At 36.2% G+C, this 22,877-nt stretch overlaps 2 protein-coding genes across 3 annotated transcripts; both read right to left on the bottom strand.

Annotated features, from left to right (window-relative positions):
* Window positions 1-6,569: 6,569 nt before the first annotated feature.
* Window positions 6,570-11,268, bottom strand: LOC120346385 (uncharacterized). Of its 2 annotated transcripts, none has more exons than XM_039416104.2 (4): window positions 10,948-11,268; window positions 8,398-9,315; window positions 7,736-7,888; window positions 6,570-7,595 (listed from the first exon to the last, which is right to left on the bottom strand). In XM_039416104.2, the coding sequence occupies exons 2-4, from the start codon at window positions 9,235-9,237 to the stop codon at window positions 7,110-7,112; spliced, it is 1,479 nt and encodes a 492-aa protein (XP_039272038.2). In that variant the 5' UTR covers window positions 9,238-9,315; window positions 10,948-11,268; the 3' UTR covers window positions 6,570-7,109. The 2 variants fall into 2 exon arrangements, with proteins under 2 accessions (XP_039272038.2, XP_039272037.2); XM_039416103.2 differs by having other exon boundaries at window positions 8,398-9,318; window positions 10,948-11,267.
* A 382-nt stretch (window positions 11,269-11,650) lies between these two features.
* LOC120346387 (uncharacterized) lies at window positions 11,651-16,349 on the bottom strand. The gene is made up of 4 exons (XM_039416105.2): window positions 14,353-16,349; window positions 14,078-14,220; window positions 13,198-13,298; window positions 11,651-12,831 (listed from the first exon to the last, which is right to left on the bottom strand). The coding sequence occupies exons 1-4, from the start codon at window positions 14,429-14,431 to the stop codon at window positions 12,609-12,611; spliced, it is 546 nt and encodes a 181-aa protein (XP_039272039.2). The 5' UTR covers window positions 14,432-16,349; the 3' UTR covers window positions 11,651-12,608.
* Between the last annotated feature and the right edge of the window lie 6,528 nt (window positions 16,350-22,877).

The raw sequence follows: 22,877 nt of genomic DNA, 5'->3' as shown, positions 1-22,877 counted from the left end.
ACGACATCTTGGTGCGCATACCCCAGGAGTACCCATTTATGTGTGAAATTTGAAGAACAATATCCATAAAACAGTGATATAAAAGTTTCATGCATGACAAAGGGGTAAGGGTAATATCAATTTGCAACGTCTATACTAATGCAGTCGACTTTAGATTTTGAAACTTAATGAGTTTATGTGCATTTTAGCCAGAGTAAAAATTTGATTAGTTCAAAATACCAAACTAATGCATTGTACGTTAGCTTAGCAACATAAGCTACTCTTGCGTGGTATTGAAGTCCATCAGCGCAGAATAGTTTAAGGGGGGGGGGGGTGTCTCAAAAATGTCATGTCCCACTTGTCCCCCTTGTGCCACGTACCACTTGTAACACGTGTACCACTTGTACCACGTTTACCTCTTGTACCACGCGTCCCACTTGTACCACGTGTACCCCTTGTGCCACATGTCACACTTAACCCACGTGTCCCACTTTTTAACGGGCCCCACTTGTCCCGCGTGCCCCACTTGTCCCATCGACTTTTATTGCCGATATCGGTCGGGGGAGGAGGTATCGGTCGTGTTATTCTATGCGTTATAACGTAGCGCTATAAACATCGACAGACTTTTTTCGTATTTGTCATATTTTTTTTTTGGTTATCGCTGATATATACGAATTTGTAACTATTATTGATTGCAATTCTGTAAGGCGTATTTCCTTCCCTGGTTTCCCGACTCATTCACTTTTATTATACAAATCACAGCGCATTGTAAAGCAAATCAGGTACAGGTAAGAATTAACCGACGGCTATCGCTAACAAGTTGAACCGATAAATGTAAGAATTTTTGTTTTCTTTTTGCGCCTATCATATATTTAATTTTGCATAAAGCGCGCCCATATCGTTTTTTGTAAATTTAGAATTGTCGAACCAGATAAGTACGACTGTTAAATATTGTATTCCATGGAAATTTTACGAGATATTTGGGACTGGGAGAAATATTAGAAATGCCACGTAGAAATGCCATTATTGCCGATTTATGCAAGTAGGTAGTATTAGTGTTTTATTCCAACGCTGAGTTAATACTCAATACGTGAATACTCAACACTGAATATTTAATTGATTACTAATTTGCGGAGTTTTTAATTGTTATTATTTAATACGAAATTAACACGGACACGATATAAAATTGAAAGCATAAAAAAGTCAAATATCTCATTCCGGGGTGAGTAATACTGTTCGCTTAAAATTGGGACCTTAATTTACAAACTGTGATACAAATCGTACAAAAAAGATAAAAACCAGCATAAAATTAATTTGTGTTTGGAATGCACTCCCTAATAGTTGTCTTTGACATCGTCGCCGATGTGAAATCAATTATCTGTCCAAAAAATAAAAACCAAACTACGATATCCGCCGTTGCATGAGAATTATATTTACTAGTGAATAAAAAGTGCTTTAATATAGGTTATCAGCATTGATTGGGATGTCAAGCCGCCGAAAGGATTGCAGTGACAAAAATATTTACTGCGGCCTTGGACTATGACAAAATTATAACATAAAAAACGCAGGATTGTTACGAAGTTTTCAGTCTTCAAGTAAATTCCGAAAAAATAATTGTCACGGCGATCGTTCCGGCGGCTGACATTTCAATTACGGTTGTTTGAAATGACAATACTCATTATTCAGTGTTGTGTTCGTTGAAAATATTCGAATATTTCGATTAAAAAAATATTTGCCTACAACTAATTACGGCGCAAGTTAATAATAATCATTGAATGGCAATTAAAAATCAATTTGTTTACATTAAATTCCGAGTAATAGTTTCACATTTAATGCATTTGATCGGCGCTACATGCGAGCGTGTTTTTGTACTTTGACGCTACTGACATCCGCGAGTTATACTTCTCTCCCAAATTAATTTTCACGACTTCTAATGTTTTATTTTCAAATGTGGGTACAACTGACTACGGATTAATGGTCGATATTTGAAATAGGGCTTGCAAAATATTCATTATAAACCGCCAGGTAAAGAGAGGCGGGCTAAACGTAACTTTGGAATTTCGCTGTGAACGACGCATTCTTTTCAGCTTATTAAACGCCTTACGTCGTCGTGAATTGACCCCCCCTCCCCCGTTGGAAAAATTTTGGCTGTGCCCATGTCGGTATTTATCTGATATCAACCCGGCTATATTCCGGCACTGATAGACCAGGTCATAATTTGTCACCCATGTTATCAATAACCAAAAATTTCGTGCTTGCTTTTACCAGAAATTTTAGTTTGCTGAATGAAAGTGCGACCCGCGGTTTTACTCAGTTATCTTTATCTGGCCCTCCTGTATTAAAGGTTGCACACGCTTGGTTTAAACTACTTAAATCGATTGTACCGTAAATTGCTTTGCAACCTAGTGTAAGTATGAAATGTTCCACCACAACACTTTTACAAATTATGATAGTTTCAGCAAACGTGTTGTTGCGAACAAGCGCAAGGATTATGGATTGTGACGTCCACCACGAAACGATATTGTTTGTCGCACATGCAAAAAAACAGGCCACATACAGAAGCACTGCAACTTTGGGAAACAAAATGAACGAACGGAGGGGACGACGAGACCAATTATTACGTCAAGACCAAGTGGAACAGAACCCGCGCCATCTTCACCTGAAGTCCCACATGGACGGAAAAATGCACAAAAATTAGGCAAATCCTTAATCGAACCAAACCAAGGATGTTGTCATGGAGAGGCAGAATCACTGTATTAAATTCCCTTGCTCTTTCTCTGATCATCTACAGCGCTGGAGTACAAAGTATCCCAATGTCATTTATTCACCAACTGCAATCGGACTTTTTCAAATACCTATGGTATCCCGAAACCATTGAGGTGATATCCAGGAAAACATTGCAACAACATCTTTCAAACGGGGGCATTAATATGCTCGACGTCAAGTTGAAAGAAAGTTGAAAGCCTGGTACATAAAATCAATCAGCTATGTTCGCTAATCACATATATTTCGTTTCCCTCATAAAACAGTCGCCGTGATTGTTCGCTCGTTAAAAAAACGACTTGTGAGTGAGACTTGTCTGTGGCGTATAATTTTCAATCCATGGTAATCAACTTAATTATGTCTAACGTAACTCGCGTTACGACTTTTAAATACATTGATACTCTAAAAAAAACAAATGTAATATGTGGACATAACCACATGAGATAAACTGTCTAAATATATTTTATTTTAATAGGTATCTTTGCAATCTTGTTAATTCGTTATCGCCATTAGGAATCCCCATGTTTGCCATTTCGCGGATTAGAAAATTCTGTACTTGTAACTACCATCCGTTCAATCGCAATGCCGCCATTCGGATTATTTTTAAGATATAACCGTTATTATCTCACGACGTGAAATCTATTTTAGTACAATGAAAGTCGATTGAATTAATTAATTTATCATCATAATTAATTTACCTTTACAATCCGCGTCGCGTTTACAACTTTGTATAATGATAACACTGAAACTTTCGGCAGCAATATAAAGAAATGGATAAAAAGGTAAATCCAACGCACAATTATTTTTTGTATTGAAGTGATGGTATGGTTTCCAACGCTAACCAACCATAATACCAAAACAATCGACCTTTTTAGCAAAATGCACGCAGTATTAGCGACAAGTGGGACATGTGGTACAAGTGGGGCCCGTGAAAAAAGTGGGTCAAGTGGTTCATTGGTACAAGTGGGACATGTTGTACAAGTGTGACACGTAGTTCAAGCGTGACACGTGGTGCAAGGGGTACAAGTGGCACAAAGGGTACAAGACACGTGGTTCAAGCGTGATACGTGGTGCAAGTGGGACACGACATTTTTGAGACACCGTTTAAGCGGGGCTTCTTAAAGTTGCATTGTATGTATGAAACCTGCAATTTATAGCCACTCTAATTGACAATAGCTATACTATCAAATATATTAGATAAAGTGGTTTTTGGCATTATATCTGCGACGTATGCTGAGATGAAAACACACGCAACATTGTCAAGATGATGTTAATCCACTTTACGTTATTTGGTCGTTCACGCCAGACAGTGAACTCGGCGAAGGATTATAAACAGGAAACAATTTTACTACGTCATTGCTCAAAAGGTTCATTCTCAAATTTCAATTTTGATGTATAAACCTATGGTTTTTAGGATACGAGAAGATGAATAACTTGATAATCAAATATAGACAAACGAAGATAATTTGATAGTATTGAGAATTGAAACTTTCATGGTTTCGTGTATTGTAATCAGAACGTAATATGACTTGGAAGCAAAAGTGTTGGTGTTGCGTCACGTATGACTCATCACACAATGCACAGTAGCTTTTGAGCTAATAAACGATAAATGCTTCCTACTCCACTTCCATACGTAAATCTTTGTATTTAGGTTACAATTTAATTATTCATAGTACACCAACCTCGACCTGTCTTTCTTTAGGATTCAATATTACTTGTGTATTCTACTTATGTGAGCGAATCTCTTTTGTATGTTATTCAATAAAATCTTTCGAACATTTTGTGTTAGATAATCTATTTAGGGCAACTCAATTATTGATTGCGATCGACAACTTCATTCTACACTAAATTCTACATCTGTGGACATTGTCGATTAATTCAAAACTTAGTTGGTTTCGTACGATTTTGGTGATGCAAAAGGATACATGACTGCAATCATAAATAAACAAGAGAGCGAAACTCAAATATATGGGCACAAAAGCCAAAACGAAGTAATACGGGCATGTATGTAATCGTATGCAGTATGGTAGTCTCTCGGTCTTCGACTGACCATGACCACCAGATCGCAAACGCGGATCCGCCTCAAGGTGCACAATTTTCATTTTTGATGATGCAATCACATACAAAAACGAATTTCCTGAAGCCTACAAAAAAATTGAAATGAATAAAAGTAATAGCCATCTAGCGACAACAACCTTTAACCACTGAATATTTCGAAACAACTGGTCCATTAATAAAAGAGAAAAGCGATCATTTATAACAGAATAAAATGAATTCTAACAACAAGAATATAATACTAAAACAATCTATAGGTCCATTTCGTGTCCTCTAAGTTCCACTAATGTTGATCATTTTTACCATCTATTGCGTGGCCTTTAAAAACATAATTTACCATGATATCTTGTGTTGTAAGACCCGTTGAGCTAAATGCTATTTCTGATACAGCGGAGACACAGAGGTACTTTCGGACAACAACTGTGATGTTGCCACCATTCGAAACATTTCTTCTTGGGTCGCTGATAAGCCAAGATTTCTGTCATTCAAATATTTTGACCCCATTGATCAGATTTTCAATTTATTCTTGCTTCTTTCTTTCAAGAAGTTCTATTGCTGTTCCTGTCTGCTGAACTGCGGGATGTTCCATCTCTGATGTATAAACATTTTCTACTCCAAACTTCAACTGCATGTTTTCCACATTTCTTGATGCATTTTGCTTCATGGATTTCGTTTTATATCTCGTATTCAGGACATATGAACACCAAAATCTGAAACAATCCCATGCATCCAGCCTGCTATGTTTACTCCGGTTTGCTCGTCATCAAGCAGCTTTGTTGAAAGTACGAATGAATTTATTGTGAAATCCTGAGAAAGAATGTGTTCGGTGACAAATAAATACGATTCATGCTTAATGCTAGTCGAGGCATCTGTTGTGTAAGTCAATAAATGTGGCATCGAGTAGTATATATAGTTCCAAAAATTGCAAAATTTTGGCCACCGCTATTGGCATTAGGTTTCTTTGTATTTTGAAGCACTCGGACACGTTTCACGGCAATTTTGAATGTCATCTTCTTGCAATTTAACAAAAGGATGACGGCTAACCACATTGCTTCAGAATTTATGGGGTACTGTTGTGAAAAGTCATTGTTTATCCACAGTAAAAGCATTAACTTTGGAGACGCCATTAATGTTCATCTCCTTAAAGTGGTGCCAAACGCCAAACTTTCGCCGATGTGCTCCACTCCTGTTCATATATCATACACGCTGATTTGAATGTAGCTAAGATTTCAAAATTATTCTGTAAATAAGTAGAATATTATTATTTATTCTGGGTAAAGGCAGCTGATGGGGTAATACGATGACTCAATCATATGGTGAACCATTTTGGAGAATAGGACAAGAGTTTATTTTGTATATGTGGTATGGTGTGGGCCCGTAATGCAGTTTTATTGGGTACGAAAGCGGGTGCAGTAGCCTACTATACTGCCAGAATACTAATTGGCCAATGACAATGACAGTAAACAAGTTTAGTCTCACATTAAATAAGAGTTATGAACGCATTAAGAGAAAAAAGATACGAAATGGTCCAAATGTGGCGCGTGTCCTCGCCCCACGCAAACGAGCGAGTTGGAGGAGCGTGTAAAAATATAGTGAAGTTTGCAGCGCTGTAGCAACTCCGCATAGCTGTGTGAAGGGCTTATTACAAAACGTACCTTGTTTGCAATCCAAGTGTCAACAATAAGAATAGATTCCAATGCATCGGAATCTATTCTAGTAAATTCTACGAAGAATCGATTCGATCATCCCTATTTATCACACATGTCAGCGACTCTCAATTTATAAATTTTAATTTCAAACTATTAAACGATAGAAGATATTTCAATAACGAATAGTAAGTAATAATTAATAAGAAATATTTTAATCTTGGTAATAGAAAAATAAAACATGAATACCATCACCGACAAAACAAGATACAAAAATGAATAAACAACAACAATAGTAATAACCTTAAAATAGTTATGCCAAATTTGAACCTTCTTGTCAAATAAGCAGTAAATCAATTTATATTTCTGTTAATTTTATTTTGAATTTTGAAGTAACATTATATTTCTGATTTCCACGTATGTTTTTGGAATTGTAACTATGCTTGTGCATGTTATTCCAAAGATATAATACCATATTTTAATAATCGTGTGAAGTAAAGTAATATGATGAATATTCAAACAATCGACAAAGCTCAATGCCTTGAATCGTAAATTATCAAAAGAAGATTCTGGAGAATCGATATTCATTTTTGAAGTGTTCAATCACTTTTTGTTCATTGTGATCTCGAAATATAATATTGGTGAAGACCAGTTCATCTAATGCCTTTATATGGCGGGAGGTGGCGGCGGAGCAGGAGGAATTGAAGAAGATCCCGTAGTAGCCAAGTCGGGCGTGGGGGATGCGCTTGCTGCAGGTGGCGTTGGAGGCGCTGGCGGTAGTGGAGGAGCATCTGAAGGTGGAATTAAATCCGGCGACGAACCATCGGTGTCATTTTTTGTCTTTTTTGGCGAGAAAGATGACTGGTGCAGAAATGATTTCTGACGCCCGCTCTCATCATCGCTCGAGACACCAACAGAATTATTTAGTGATGCCTGTTCACTTTTCACTGATGAATGATCTGATATTCCCTTTGTTGGAGACAAGACTGGAATCTGTGCTGGGGTTAAATTTTTGTTGCGATTTTTTTCTGGCGAGGAAAATGCCTCCTTGCTACGAGCAGCTAGGGTATCACGATGCGACGGCGAACAAGCAACCTCTGAGGAAGCTCCATCTCCATCAAATGCTGCATTGTTTGAAGCGAATATATTGACCTAGTGAAAAAGAGTGCACTAGTGGAATATTTGGAAGAAATATTCAAAATAAAAATTCATCAAAAAGACCTTGATCGATTATTATTTTCAATAGATCGAATACTAAACACTTCATTGTTACGAGAAAAAAATTTTCATACCACTGGTGCTTGTGCTAATCCTTCCAAACCAGATTCTCCTTTTTCGAAATCGTATCCATTTCGGTACGTTATATCGGTCAGTGCCACCCCTGATGATCCTGGTCTGGTTATCCACGCATCGCTTGCGGATTTACTATGTTTTATTTCATTCAACTGCAAAACACATAGATGTAACGCATTAGATCATATTTATGGCAATAAAAACATATCAAACTTGTTTTTATGACAGCTTTCGTAGTTTTCTCAAGCCTCTTGGCATGGCATCACAAAAATTCCAACTTTCAATGTACTCGTTGGTACATACTTAAACGTGCTTCACATCAATTTGCAATTGCTTTTTTATGTTCTATTTTTTACATGTGTAATTAGAGCAGAGCATTATATCAATAAAAATCTAAGTAAAATTACTTGTGCATTATTCATCAATCCTTAAGTGAAATTGGCACTATTGATTAGACTTAAAGTCAAGCTCATAAAACATTAATTTGAAAAAGACCTTAACAACAAAGTGTACAAATGTTAAATATCCGATCCAACCTGTATCACAGCGAACCCCACAGGCACTTGTAGTGTGATAATTACATTGAACAAGGTGTTTCGAAAATAACCGCATGTGGAATACAAATAATAATAATATTAAAACGTGACAGCAATTGGCGTACCTGTTTTTGACGCTTGCAGTAATACAGCAACACGAGAAGAATTACCACTATTGCTACGACCGCTCCAGCTATGATGAGACCTAAATGCAGAGGCTGTAAACCCCATATGAGAGCAGCAGAAGAAGTAGATTCTATGCCTTTAGTAGAGACGGTTGCCGTCGAATTGTAGAATGCGTTTGTTGATTTGTTTGGAATAAGCGAAGCTTGGGTACTTTCCTGGTCCGGAGGAGTACTTATAACGTAAGAAGTTGTCACACTTTCATAAGTAGTTTGTTCTTTAGGAACTGATGTTGATTTTGCATCTGTTGTGGTCGTTGATATTTCGCCAACGCCGGAACCTTCAAACGTTGACATAATTGTAGATTCTGAAGCAGCAGATGTCAGGCCAATATGGTGTGTAGTTTCTGGCCCTGAAGTTGCTGTAGACGAACTTACTACTGAAATTGTAGTAGACTCGTTTTCTTCAAATTCAACTGGTTGACTATTGTTTTGGGTGCTAATGTAGGTGGTGAATTCAGAAAGTATGTTCTTCGATGTTTCTATGTCAGGATCAGAAGAGGTTGTCAGCTCAGCCAGTGAAATATCGGTTGTAGTTGAGTGATTAATCGCAGGTGTCACCGAGGTAAAGGTATCATTTTTTACTGGGACTGTGTTGTTTGTATCCTCAGAATTTGAGGCTGACGTCAAAATTTCCACGTCCTCACGCACCGTAGTTCCGTTCAAAATGCTACCAACCGTAATTCGAAATGCCTCTTCATTTAATCCTTTTTCAGAAGTGACTTCCAGCAAAGTCGAAACTACAGTACTGAATAGCTCTTGCGTAGTATTTTGTGACCTCATGGTTGTCCCATTAACATGCGGTCAATTTCCTTCAATTGTGTTGCATCGACTCGCTCACTTTTACACGGCTTGCGTCATCTGCTGAATGTACAAATATGTAACCTTTAATAACGAAGTGAAACATTGTGTAACATCGCAGTCTAAACTGCAGATGTATGGTATCTAAGACTATGCGTCGGTATATGTTATTCATCACTTTACCAAGCGTTCAGATTCTATTTTGATTGTCACATTATTCTTAACGTTCTCAATTTCCGCCACGCATTCTGAATCATAGGTCGGTAGTGTTTTATTTAACCTGCTCTGCTCATCTCACAAATGACACAAGCGGATCGTGCCCAAGGTTTTTTATTTCATAGTATATTGTTCGATTTAATGTATAATACCCATAAAAATGTATACAGAAGATTTAGATCGCAAAAATGGTTTAATCAGAATAAAGGCATAAACTTCATGTTACTGTGACCTCTCCAACCCGGAAATACCCGAAAACAATAACCTAGTTTTTGTAAAATTTGCACTACATACGTGATGGTCAAAAATGCTAATGGGATATGGGTTAAGATAAGACACATATCGAATAAAAAAGACACAATGTTGAGTTTTAATGGAAATATGCAGAAAATGTTCAAGAATTTGATACAACCAATCTTAGATAAATATAACGGGGAATTGGACCGTCTTTCAAATTCCATACGTTCATGCAAAATATTAACGTCAAATATTCCAGCTACAATATGTTATAATTTTAATATCATATTCATATATATATATATATACATTCTATGAGCACATATGTTTTTAGTACTTTGGTGACTTTAATTTAAATTTTCGAAAGAGATTTGAGAATACATATGCCGTTATATTTAAAACATAAATTTCATAAAGTATAATTTCACGAACGTTTACCTTTCATACCAGACAATAACAGAGCCAGATATGAGGTCGTCGAACTTAAATCGATTGGGGAAAGTACATTTTTCCATTGGCCGTATCTACTACTGGAACTTTTTTCAGGTCGAAATTTGTTCTATTCGTTAATTATTTTTACAAAAAGTACGCTTCATACGTATGTAAATTTTCCAATTTTTTTTTTAAATATATGACCACAGTAATTCCGAGGGTAATTTTAGCTTTCGCAAGTTGAATAAAAAAAATTTTGGAATGTGAATATAGCAAGTACAGCCCAGTCCGGACGGCTAACATTTATTTTGTTTGTAATGATTTAAATGACGGCGCATAAGTGTGTTCAAAAGACCCGGACATTCTGTTAGTGAGGGTTGCTAACAAAATCCAATTTTACATGAGCGAGAACTGTCGTGGATATTAACGAACCAAAACAGCCTAATGGAAATTACAAATCTAAATTTGTTAAAACTCGGGTATTGCCAGAACTGTTATAAGCGCTATGCTGTAATTTACTGGGCTAAATTGATGAATATTGCGAGTAAGGGAATATTGAAACTCTTGAATGTTCCCGGCTAGTTTGATTCAGATATATCTATACAGTATATATAACGTAATCACTCGCGATGATAAAATACAATATCTAACTTACTAATGATGAAGTCTATGAACCAGAAATGTTCTCACCTGTATGTTACAATAAACGCATATGTTTTTACTTGAACGCATAATACAAACACGAAAATATGAGGCACGTTATGCATACGATTAACTTATTTCAAAATATATGTTTTAAAGTCTTACCTTAACGATACTTCAAACGTTCTGTAGTGGATTCTCTCATATATATAGGTATAAATCACAGTAGGGAATTTAAAACTGTGCTTAATTACAACATCGTAATTGCTTCGAAGGCCGCCTTTTAATACTAAACCCACTCCATCCGTTGTTGTTATAATTAAAGCATGCACATGGTGGGCGTTTAATATTTTATACGTAAGAGATTTATACCATCGGTACAAAACGTATTCTGCAGTATGCGTTGGAACGAATCCAAAACAAGTTTCAAAATTTTGAACGTGTTCATTTTCATTTAAAAAAACGAATCGAACAATTTTAAGAATGTTTAGAAGTCATCTACACACTTAACGCATGGTATTTGATTCAAAATATATAATAATTTAAAATGAAATCTTACACGTTAGAATACGGGCCAGTAATATATATTATCATAAAGTGTGACCTAAATATTTTTTATGTATATAATGATCCATAGCGCTTTGTCTTGGTTTCTACCGAAGATGTAATGAATACAATTTTTCACACGTCATTGCCTCATTTGACGCTGGATTTTTATCAATACCGTAATGGTTATCATAAGTAAAACAATTTATATATATATTCGTATCATTGATCTGACGTAAATGACTACCTTATTAGGCGCACCACGCGCATGTATCAATAGGTCAATAGAAACGCATTATTTTTGCAACATCATCGCTTTAAGATAAGACAAAAACTGTTGTCAAATTAACTTGCGTTTTTCATATTCTTGTCCCTAAGCACGATTGAGCGATATTCGATTTATCTTACCAGATGACCCTATAGCAAAATTGTAACAATCGTGATTCCTGTTATGGATGGTTTCTTTAGAGAGAGATACCGTATATATTATTTTGTCATACAAACAGTCATCAATACGAAAAATAAATACGTAACAGTAACACAAATAAAATTGCTTTGGTATTGACGGGAGGGCGCGATACGACCATGATGTGATCGAGGTCAACTCCCACCCTATTTGCTGATGTGATTAAGGTTCACATTGAAAATGATTATTAGAAAAGTTGGTCTGTCAAATAATACTTCAACAAAATCGATGTAATCACAGAAAACTATTGGGGAAGGGCATGTTTTGTTGAGAACTCATCAACACAATAAATACTCCATATCAGAGGATGATGGGCTCGAAAAATTTGGTAAAAATGTATCACCAGCATGACAAAAGATTAAATGCAGCTTAGTAGAATTACTGACATATTTAAGCCACATTTAAGTTAAGGATTAATGACCAATGAGTAAGACCAGTCTTGACACTATCTCTATCCATATGTAATATGCTTCAGGTTTAAATGCGGGTATTCGTTTCCGAAATACGATATTGAGGCATACAAAAACAGTTGGAAAATGCAAATTTGACTCTAATTGATAAGTGAGCACGTTCATCATTTGTTGAAACCGGACACCCGATAATTGGAATCATGTCAAATGCTGCAATGGAAAGACATTTTTTTATATGTGTACTATAAGCAATCATTATGGAACAACATGAAATATAGAAACAGCTATAAACTATGGCGAGTAAATAGCGTCTGGTAGAGAACGCTTTAACTTCACGTTGATTGATCATTCTTCTATTGTTCGTGCAAAACTGAGTCATGTCAAGCGTCGTTTCATCGTCGCTTCTAATGACATTGAGTATCATTTAACACATTATCGCTGACTGGTCTTGTACCCCTTGGCCACATCAGAATAATTTTTGCCGACACTGCTCCAACAACTATGCTGACTATTACACCAATGTGAAATGACATTGCCGACAACATAAGAGACAGTGATATGAACATTTCTAGCCCGTACATGAGGCAGCAAGTCAAGTGCAATATTAGGACTGAAGACTTCAAAAATCTGTTCAAATGAAAGGTAACGGATTATAACGAATGAAATTGACAGTCAATGTGATGTAAAAAGAAGACCACGAGAATAACCATGTAGTTTTTATATAGAGAGAAATATAAGGAGCGCTTTTTTGTTATAGGTGAAACACGTGATAGGCTACTACTTCCATTCATAATTGTGTTCCAATTACGCATTTCATTCACTCAACTATAGATTCTATTTACAGACAAATATAGCGCAAGAAAAGATATAGATTAGAAAATTAATATAAAAATTTTCAACAAGTAACTTATTGGAATAATATTGGAAAACATATATCCTCGTCTTAAAATGCAGTTTAAGTATGTATCGTTATCAATATTCACTGACTTTTACCTTCTAATCGATGAACACTTCGATCTTTTTACTTTGGGAGTACGAATCGGTTGTTTGGTACTATTTATCGGTACGCATTGGCATGAAGGGGAAGTGGAAACCTGAAATTTTAGATTTTATTATGAATATTATTTTATGAAAATTTGAGATGTTTTCATAAAACCTGCAAAATTTAATCCGCATAAACACCATTTCCGATCATGAATAAGGTAGCACACAATTCTCTAATATTGAGCCCTAAATAGGTGAGTTTATTACAAATGTGATGTGCTGTTGAAACATACAAATATATATACTTTTTTCTGCATATCTATTGTATTATGCTTTTATGGCATTTCATAAACAATTAAGTAAGTTTTAAATAAGATCAAATTCCCCAAATCTAACAATATTAGACCGTGTATTAACTGCAGATATTAGAAATACGAAAACTAAACATTTATGTTTTTGAAAGAATGAAGCTACGATCACAATTTTTAAACTCTGTCTCCTCACCCGCAACTGCACTAACAATCGTAAATAGTGAATGGTTCGCTCATGATTATTGGAAATTTTCATAAATGTGGCTGGTTATGTAGGCCATAAAACACTGAACCACATAGGTAGTCTCAAACAAAATACGTGGCAATTGTTTCCTATCACACTTCATTCTATCATATTGGTCATCGACACTATACTTTTTATACACCAATAGTCATTAGCTTACGTGTTTGTTTTTGTATGCACTGATTTATTTTAATAAAAACAAAAGCAATAGGTAAAATCTGTTTAGAGTTTTGAATGTACTGGTGCTATTTTGATTTATTATGATACCATAACGTACAGTTTGAGTTCAGTGAATAGAAATGCTGAACTATCAATCAATCAAAATATGAATCACCTTTCTAATCACTTTGGATGTTGCCCGCCCTTCCGTATGGTTGATTGCTTTTCCTAAGACGGTGTTGAGGTGGAATCGGCCGTATTTTAAGCATTCGTACAACAACGATATAATCATCAGCAGGAGGCAAGAAAGTATTGCATCTGAAAAAAATTACTGTACCTTTGCGTAGATAGAATGTATAAAAAGTAGACTATTTTACAATAATTTATTTTGTGAACATTATCAATGTCAATTCACAATTAAAATTCAACAAAAATTAAAAAAAACTTTACCTTTTGTATTATCTACTTTCCATTGTCTAAATAACAGTGTGAAAGGAACTTCAAAATGTAACGAATCTTCCATTTCCATTTTATCAGAGTTATGTATTCTGAGTTTATAATTGACCTTAATGTATGTCTCTTTACAAAAGCATAAATAACACTTTTCATACTGCCTTCAATCTCGTCGAGCCCCTAATTGCAATCTTTTTATCATACGATTATTGAGATATATATATTGAGCATTTTGTTTAAAGCAAATCAACGATAAATAAATATCGTCACGCTAATAACCGAATTGCGTAAGTCATTTTTAGCAGTTTTGAGAAAAACGTAAGAAACTTCCTAATGATATTGTTATGCCATTAAGAGTCAATAATCTGCCATGGTTAGATTTTTTGATCGTAGCCGGATTTAAGTTAATTTGTATGAAGCAGTTAAGTGACGTCATAATGGCGCACTGTGACTTAGGCAGAAATGTGTCTATGACTTGGGGACATACGCAATTTTGCAACTTTACTATATGCACCAGTCCTGAAAACTAAACATTACAAAAACGAATGTAATTCTCAGTATCTACAATGTCTAATCCCCAAAATAGCTAATCAGTTTCAATTACATTATTTTTTAGGTTTAAAAATATATATATCTTCAATATAACACGTTCTGCACACCCACCGAAATAAGACTAAGATTAAATATAAAGAATAAAACAGCAATGCACCCAATATAAAAGCCAATCAAGGTGAATTGGACTCGGACAGTGATGATCACAAATGCACGTCTTCCTATACTGTAGTATAAATTCAAATAAAAGCGCGCTAAGCTAGAATCCGAGATGCAAAAACTCGAAAATACTTCGCAGAGGTTATTTTACCTTTGTGACGTCACAATAGTCCTGCTGTAACCACGATACTTCATTATGACGAAACAATTGCACAAATGTGCATGCCATACTAAATCTCCATTTTTATGGGTTTCGGAATTCTTAAAATAAAATCTTAGTTAACAGACAGGTGCGCAGCATTACATAAATACCTATTTTATAAAAAAAACTCAAAATCGCCAAAAATGACTTACGCAATTCGGTTATTAGCGTGACGATATGCTTCAACTATTCCGCCTATTTTTAAGCAGTGCCGCAAAAAATCTTGTGAAAACAAAACTCAAGCATACGTGAAAACAGAATGCTTCATGGGCAGATGAAACATGATGTGCATATGAGTTATACACGCTATAATCATTCCTAATGTTCACTAATTGGTAAAATAACATCCTCACGCCAGAAAGTACCTTTGCATTTGACATTTTCAAAATTACCAATGTAAATAAGTTTTATCAACGATCTGAACGGATAATACCGATGTTTTCTATTTTTAACAAAAGTTAACATTGATTAATTACTCCGAATTTCTTTGCACTGCAATGTTTTTAAAACGCTTGTCTGCTGCGCTCCATTTACATTATAGCCATTTCGAGACAACGTTTTATGGTATTATTGGTGAGAATTTTGATGAAAACACGCTGAGCAGGGAAATTTTACGCTCAACCGCTATTGGTGTCAACGGCGCAACGTGAATCAACATCGACAAGTAAAATTAAGATACAATCCTTATTTGTCGAATTCCATTTAAGGGGTTTTCCTAAATTACTGCCATTCAATTTTTATTGTATCATGGACACCCTATTCTGGTCAGTAACTGATACTCTATAGTAATGCTACATCTTTATTACTAGCAATCACAGTTTGGAAGTGTTTTGCTGCATTTTCTAGTTGAAGTTTTAATAATGATCCCGTAAATCGAAGATCACTAGACAAAAATTTATTATAACTGTTACTCACCTGAAAGCGATTAACCGGTTAACTGTTTATGGCAGAACTGTCATTATGGCAGAACTGTCAATAACTGCAGAAAAAGAGTTGGTGCTTGTATTGCATTTTATCAAATGGTGACTGCAATCAAGTTGAAAGATGTGAATACGGGAGCCATGTGATTGATTGTTGTTTATACTTAAAAATCTGAAAACAGAACAAAAACATCAGCGAAAAAAATTTGACGCTCTCAGAAAGCCATGCTTTTTGCACTTTGAACATAAATAGAAAGTTAAAACCCAGTCGAGTGCGAAATCCATATTTGAAATCAAAATTTCAACTTTTCTCTTAGCAAAACAGAGGAAAACCTGGAGCGGTGGCAAAATTTTATCCGTTATCGCGAAGTTTAGGTTTTATACATAACCGACTATAATATGCGAGGGCGGCATATCTCTCACCCACCCATGCTTGAAGTTCGCATTAACTGAGATAAACTGCATTTGTTGCAATAAAATGGGGACATGAAACTACCTAAATATTGCAGAACTTCAATGCCTTCCATGGTTCGTCCATTTTACAACTTCCTAATTTATCTTTTTCTTAACGTTTGGCATTCTGATTTGACTAATGTTTGTTAGAAATACCTTCAACCAAAATATCAATTTAGAAAAACTCCGAACTATTTGTGAAAGTTCTCTTTAGAGCAGGGGTCGGCAACCTTTTGTTGCTCGCGGGCCAAAATTAAAGCTTGCAAGTCATTGGCGGGACGCACATATTTTAGAAAGTTAAAAATCGAATGGATGACCGATGAATCACATTTTATCACACAGATCAGAGGTTAAATTTTAAGCAGCGCGCAAAGACTGGTCTACACGTAAATTCTTTTGCGTAAAGAATATAATGGACAAAACAGCTATAATTTGTTACTATAAATCAGTGAAGCGTCGCGGGCCGGATTATATTGCTTCGCGGGCCAGATCCGGCCCGCGGGCTGTAGGTTGCCGACCCCTGGTTTAGAGCAACAGCCAGTTTTTCCTACCTGTTTTATATTTCCCTTAAAATTTTTCAAAATACCACATAATTTATTTTCTAATTTTGATAGCGGTCAAAAGTTTCAATTGCAATAATTCAATTACGTAGCCTAAAACACTTGATAGACCAGGCTAGAGTTCGCTGCCATTTTTAATAGGGGATGTTTGTTTTGAAACAAAATTACGATTCTGCACACGCAAAATTGCAAAAATACTCCGCAACAAAAATTGCGCAAAAATTTTCTAGCATTTAGATATATATATACAATGAGTAACTCGATCACAAATTCTCTGCAATAGTACCTTCGGGCAAAGAAGCCCCTAGATTTAGTAGGCTAGTCGTCACCATACAAGCGTTTTGCCAAGTCCAATTTTCACCAAAAGGGAGTTTTCGGTAATAGCACACAATTGCCCATAATTGGACACGTCAGTGGACATAACGATCATTTCAATATTATGTTGTTGTTGTTCTTGTTGTTCTTTGACACGTTTTTAGAAAGTCGCTTTTCTCTTTGATTACTGGACCAATTGTTTTGAAATTTTCAGTGATTAAAGATTTCATTTTTGGCTAGAGGGCTATTACTTTTATTTTTAGCTATTGCGTCATCCAAATTCGTGTCCATATATTTGAGCACAGCTCTCTTGTTAATTATCATGTCATGGTGTTTGTTCATCTACTGCTAGGCTAGTAGGAAGTATCGCATCTTTCTATTCCGCCAAAGTCGGAACGCCTTTACCGGATTAAGACAAATTAGCATGCAAAATGGGTAGAGGTCCGGCATGAAAATTTCCTAAATATAATCTTCGTGGTAATAGACTTGTACCCAACAAGGCCACAACTGTGCGTGCAGGTATTACTGTTGTTCTGATTGTAAGCAGAAATATCTGTTTATCTGTTTCCGACTGGCGGTATGAAAATTGATAGGTTTCTAGGTCTACCGCTTTGAGACGATGGGCATCTTAACTGGGCAGTGTTGAAAGTGTTGCCAGGAGTTGGCGCTTACAGACTGAAAACTGTTTCACACCCACAATGGGATATCATATGGATCGTTTTGGAAAATTATTGTTCTTTATTTATTTCATAAAGTTATGTGTGCTCTGTGGAATTCGTTTTTCACTTTAAATTTTTGTGTGATGACGTCTTCAAAATTGAAAATTGTGTACTTTGTGGCAGTTACGCGATCGCATTTCAGCGATCTCATGGTCAGCGAAGTCGGGAGTAGACTACCGTAACCGGTACAAACAAAAAATTTCACTACTTCGTTTTGGCCTTCCTGTCCATATATTTTGAGCATTGCTTTCTCATTTGATTAGAAACATAAAAATACCTGGCACATAGCTAGCATAGGCACATGAGCGAGCCAATTTTGGCAACTCCAGAAAAGAATCTGTCTGAGCGGAAAAAAGTGTCCAAATAACTACAATTTTGACTGTTACGTCACCTTTAATATCTCTCACTGATAGGTCCAGTTGTTTTTAACCTTTGCAAGCCCGTCGAACCCCTACGGCCTACTGCGTTCCGTGAGCTTCCGTCGAACTCCAACATTTTGAAGACTTAAAACCAGGGGCACAGCGAAGGTTTTGAAGAAAATGCATCTGTCTTCAATTGATGGGGTATAAAGTAGATGTCCATCTCTAAGGTGGCATAATGCACAAAACACTTCTCCGAATTGCAGAGAATTTTCTACAAACATGGAACCACCATGATCATTGAAACTAAATTATTTAAGTGTATCGAAATAACCGTTGTTGTGCCACGATGGCATCCTCGGCAGATGAATTGTTGGCATAAATATGTTTTTCGTTGTATTTATGAGTTGTGCATGTAGAAAGGCACAAAAACATTAGAGATCGAAAGCTGGAATCACGGAAATTTTTTTTTAATGAATTTGAGTCTATATATTTTCACAGAATTTTTGACGCTTGCTATTTACATAAAGTCAACTTAGTTTCCTACTTATGAATTTTTAAAAACTCCTCCAACGGAATCGACCGCAGTTCGGTAATGGCCTTTGATGACGTACTACTGGGAACTCATTCCAGAACTTGTCTCCATCTCACATTTGCGAGTAGGGTGTTTAACCTCTGTTTTGGGCATTTAATCCAAGTTTCTCATCGCGTAGTTTCATAAAGATTGAAACAATAAAATAATGTAAAACATAAATACTAATGAACAGGGATCTCTGACAGTAATGGGATCAACCAATGGCGTTTTATGTAATGAACGTAATATTCACTCAAAGTTTAATGCTAGCAAGTCACACTGTTATATAAACCAACTTTGCACATGTAGTCCGGCAGATAAGGGGACCTTTTTGGCCCAAGTTTGATTTCAGACATAAAGTTTTTTTTATTTGTGATTATTCATCTTGGGGTCATTGCCCATCATTTCTACATGGGTGTGGAGTTTGCAGCCTTGAGCAATTTTTTTTACGGCTCGATATTTGTATTAGTGTTTTTCGTCAAACCTGTGCATCATAATGACGCACAACCTGAACCATAACCTGTTACAATACTATGTTCAGGTTGTGCGCAATCTTGGTGCACAAACTACGCAAGCACCAAATCTACTAGGAAAAAAAATCAATCACTTTTAGGTATTTGTTGAGCCCAGTTTGGGTCGCGACCCATATTAAGTATATGGAAATACTGTCGAAACATGCGCGTAAAATAAAGAGTACTATTTCAAAATACCCGTTTTTGTTGCAATTAACAATACAAGCCTGCTAATGCCAGTGGTTCAAGTGGATATACACCCAGTGGAGAACAGTCAATTATTTGTTGGCGAGAATTGTTAGGCAGCGGGATGATCACGACGACACAGTGAAAGATAATGATATCACGAGAACAAGCATGAGAAAATTGCTACATTTCATAGTATATCCCTGGGAAAGAATGTAGTTCATTCTTATGTTTCATGCCAATGCTTTTCAAACTACCAAAGACTCTCAACACTTTTGCTTCTTCTCTTCTATAAAAATACATTGTAATTGTATATTCGCATTTCCATCTGTTTGTTCGTGCTCCCAGATAACCGATCAGCGGCCTCCAAGGAGGACGGGGTCCCCTTTTAAGAAACCCTGTCATAAACTAAAAGAGGCGACCGTGCTTCTCTTGCCTGTTGTCATGCTGTCCCTGGAATTTAGCAGCAACAAAAATTTCACAAGAACGGATTTTTAAATTTTATGATTTTATTAATATTCTCAACAATGAATGATATACGGGTGGTAGAATGCCAAGTTATTCCAACAACATGATCATGTTTTGCAATTTACAACTAATATTTTGTATGTAACTTTGTTTGACAGAGCCCTAAGAGCTCTAACTACAAATATCAAATATGTGAGGCCAAAAAAAGCAGTGGCACACTACAACATTGTCAAATGTGCTGTATTTACGATAGATAATAGGTTTACCAAAAAGAATTACATGAAAAATGGTAAAATAAAGATCAATTCAGCAATATCTACTTGGTGATATATGCATCTGTTGATGATGTGTTTGTTTCGGAAGTTTAATAACAGAATTAATTGTGGTTGTTGGGGATGTTTTATAAAAAGGTTGCATGGAAAAAAGTTTTCACAAAATGTCAAGGTTTGATAGTAGTAGAGAAGTAAAAAAAATACTCCCATACTTTCATTTGATAACCACGCCACAGAACTTCCCCGATAAGTACACGCAGCAATTGCGAGAGGCAGAAATGCCAAGATGGTATTTCATCGCATTGCAAACCAATATTAGCAATTCTTATATATATTCGCGCATTCCCACCTGAACAGCGTGGAAAAGATTATACCCATCTACACACTTTAAGAACTATGTCAGTGAGCTTCATATTATCGAATATCAGTAAAGGAATAGTGCAATGGGAAAAGACATATAAGGTGGAACTTTCAGTAGTATACAATCAAATAATCTTATTGTAGAATATATATTTAAAAACATTTCGTCACGCCAACTGCAGTCCGAAACTTTTTGTCTCTGGCTGAGCTTAGATACCAATTGACACGCATGTAAACTGGTAAGACTGTAAGAGGCACGCGATGGAGCAGATACTAAGAGTATCCATCCCCCAACTGTCATTTGAGAGGGTACTGCTGTTTTTATTGCAGATGTTACTGATCTTTTTGTATTTAAGATTTACTGGCATCACCGATTTAAGAATATTGGAAACCAACACGCAATATTACAAAACTTACTTTTAACACGAGGTTTGAATGAATGAAAAAGCTGAAACTAGTATTCTTTAGAACAGCATACAAATTCTATGGAATGAAATCATACACAAAAGCTCGTCAAAAACCTATAGCTCAATAATCAAGTGGAATTTGATACATGTGCGCAAAAATGTGCGCGTTACTACGTACAACCGAAGCACGCAGGAAGATGTTTGTGATGTACTAGTATTCAAAACTTTGACTCAACTGTGTTGGCATAACAGGTGCACATCTCGGTTTCGCATACGCATACCTTCTATCTCCACAAGGATATATTAATTTTGCCAAAGTCAATGCAGCACTGAAAGGTTGCGGTTCTTCCAAAAGAAAACTCGTTACACATCTTTAGATACCAGTGGATGGTTTTACATGGCCTTGTTCGGAGTGAAAGACGAGGTCAAATATTCCAATCCAATTCAACTAATAAAATATTTCCCAAGTCCCTAAGCTTAAACTAGGAAAACGAAATGCGCGCGGCAACGCAAATGTAGTTTGAAGAGCGCAATAGAAAGTGGCTAGATGATGTCGATGGATCTTGGCTTGTATTAGTGAAATAAACCACCATTTATTCTACTAAAATTAAATTTCTGACATTGTAAGGAGATTCAATGTTGCCATGTATGCAAAACTAAACCATGTAGTTATGAAATAATTGTTTTTAACAAAAAGGCGCTCCTGAAGTATTCGTACCAAGATGGCGCACAACCTGAACATTGTATGTTTACCAAGTTAGGGTTCAGGATGTGCGTCATCCTGGGCCGAATACTTTAAATCCACTTAAAAAAAATTGCTCAACATTATATACTCCACACCCACCTGGGTATCATTATATATGTCATATACATTATATCTAAACAATAAAAAAAACTTTATGTCCCAAAACAATGTTAAGGCCCGATTCTGCCGGACTAATGGTTCAAGTTGCGACTTGAGCGTCTGGGCAGTACAAAATTGAGGCCACGTTACCAACTCGCCGCTGCATTCCGTGTCACTTATTAATAGTTCATAAAGCACACCGAGACAACGTTTTAATTCCGGAAATAACCGAAATATTCATTATACGTTGCCGCAGTTCCTACCGTATGGCCGGCCATACGCCGACGCTAAGCCACCTTCTGTAACTATAGCCCTTTCACCAGTGGCGCAGCAAGACTCTCTTGGGCCCCCCTGCAAAAATATTTCGTGGAAATGACCCTAAATAAGCTAAAACAACTTCTTTTTTTCGTCAAAAAGCACAACATGTCGCTATTAAAAGGCAATGGTAACCTGAAATTTGCCGTTTATCTTGGTTACTCTAATTTTTTCCATACGTGCTTCCTTTTCTGCGTTTCTGTGCGCCACTGAGAGGTTTTGCTTTCAACATCATTCTGACAGCCTTCGTAATTTTGCCGGTGCGATCATACCACAAGACGCCGAAAATCGACGGCCCCCTGGCATTGTTAGGATTTAAGACGATTTGAGCAGAACTAACATCAA

Source organism: Styela clava, chromosome 8 (genome assembly GCF_964204865.1).
Source record: "Styela clava chromosome 8, kaStyClav1.hap1.2, whole genome shotgun sequence".
Classification (NCBI taxonomy): Eukaryota; Metazoa; Chordata; class Ascidiacea; order Stolidobranchia; family Styelidae; genus Styela; species Styela clava.
This window is presented reverse-complemented; position numbering and strand designations above follow the sequence as displayed.

What these genes read in the sequence shown, in the direction of transcription:
- LOC120346385 (XM_039416104.2), bottom strand. Translation starts at nt 9,237, where the DNA reads ATGAGGTCACAAAATACTACGCAAGAGCTATTCAGTACTGTAGTTTCG. An exon ending in ACTGCAAGCGTCAAAAACAG is followed by an intron (nt 7,889 to 8,397) that starts GTACGCCAATTG and finishes TGTGTTTTGCAG; the next exon opens with TTGAATGAAATAAAACATAG. An exon ending in GATTAGCACAAGCACCAGTG is followed by an intron (nt 7,596 to 7,735) that starts GTATGAAAATTT and finishes CTTTTTCACTAG; the next exon opens with GTCAATATATTCGCTTCAAA.
- LOC120346387 (XM_039416105.2), bottom strand. Translation starts at nt 14,431, where the DNA reads ATGGAAATGGAAGATTCGTTACATTTTGAAGTTCCTTTCACACTGTTA. An exon ending in GAAAGTAGATAATACAAAAG is followed by an intron (nt 14,221 to 14,352) that starts GTAAAGTTTTTT and finishes AATTTTTTTCAG; the next exon opens with ATGCAATACTTTCTTGCCTC. An exon ending in CATCCAAAGTGATTAGAAAG is followed by an intron (nt 13,299 to 14,077) that starts GTGATTCATATT and finishes CTAAAATTTCAG; the next exon opens with GTTTCCACTTCCCCTTCATG.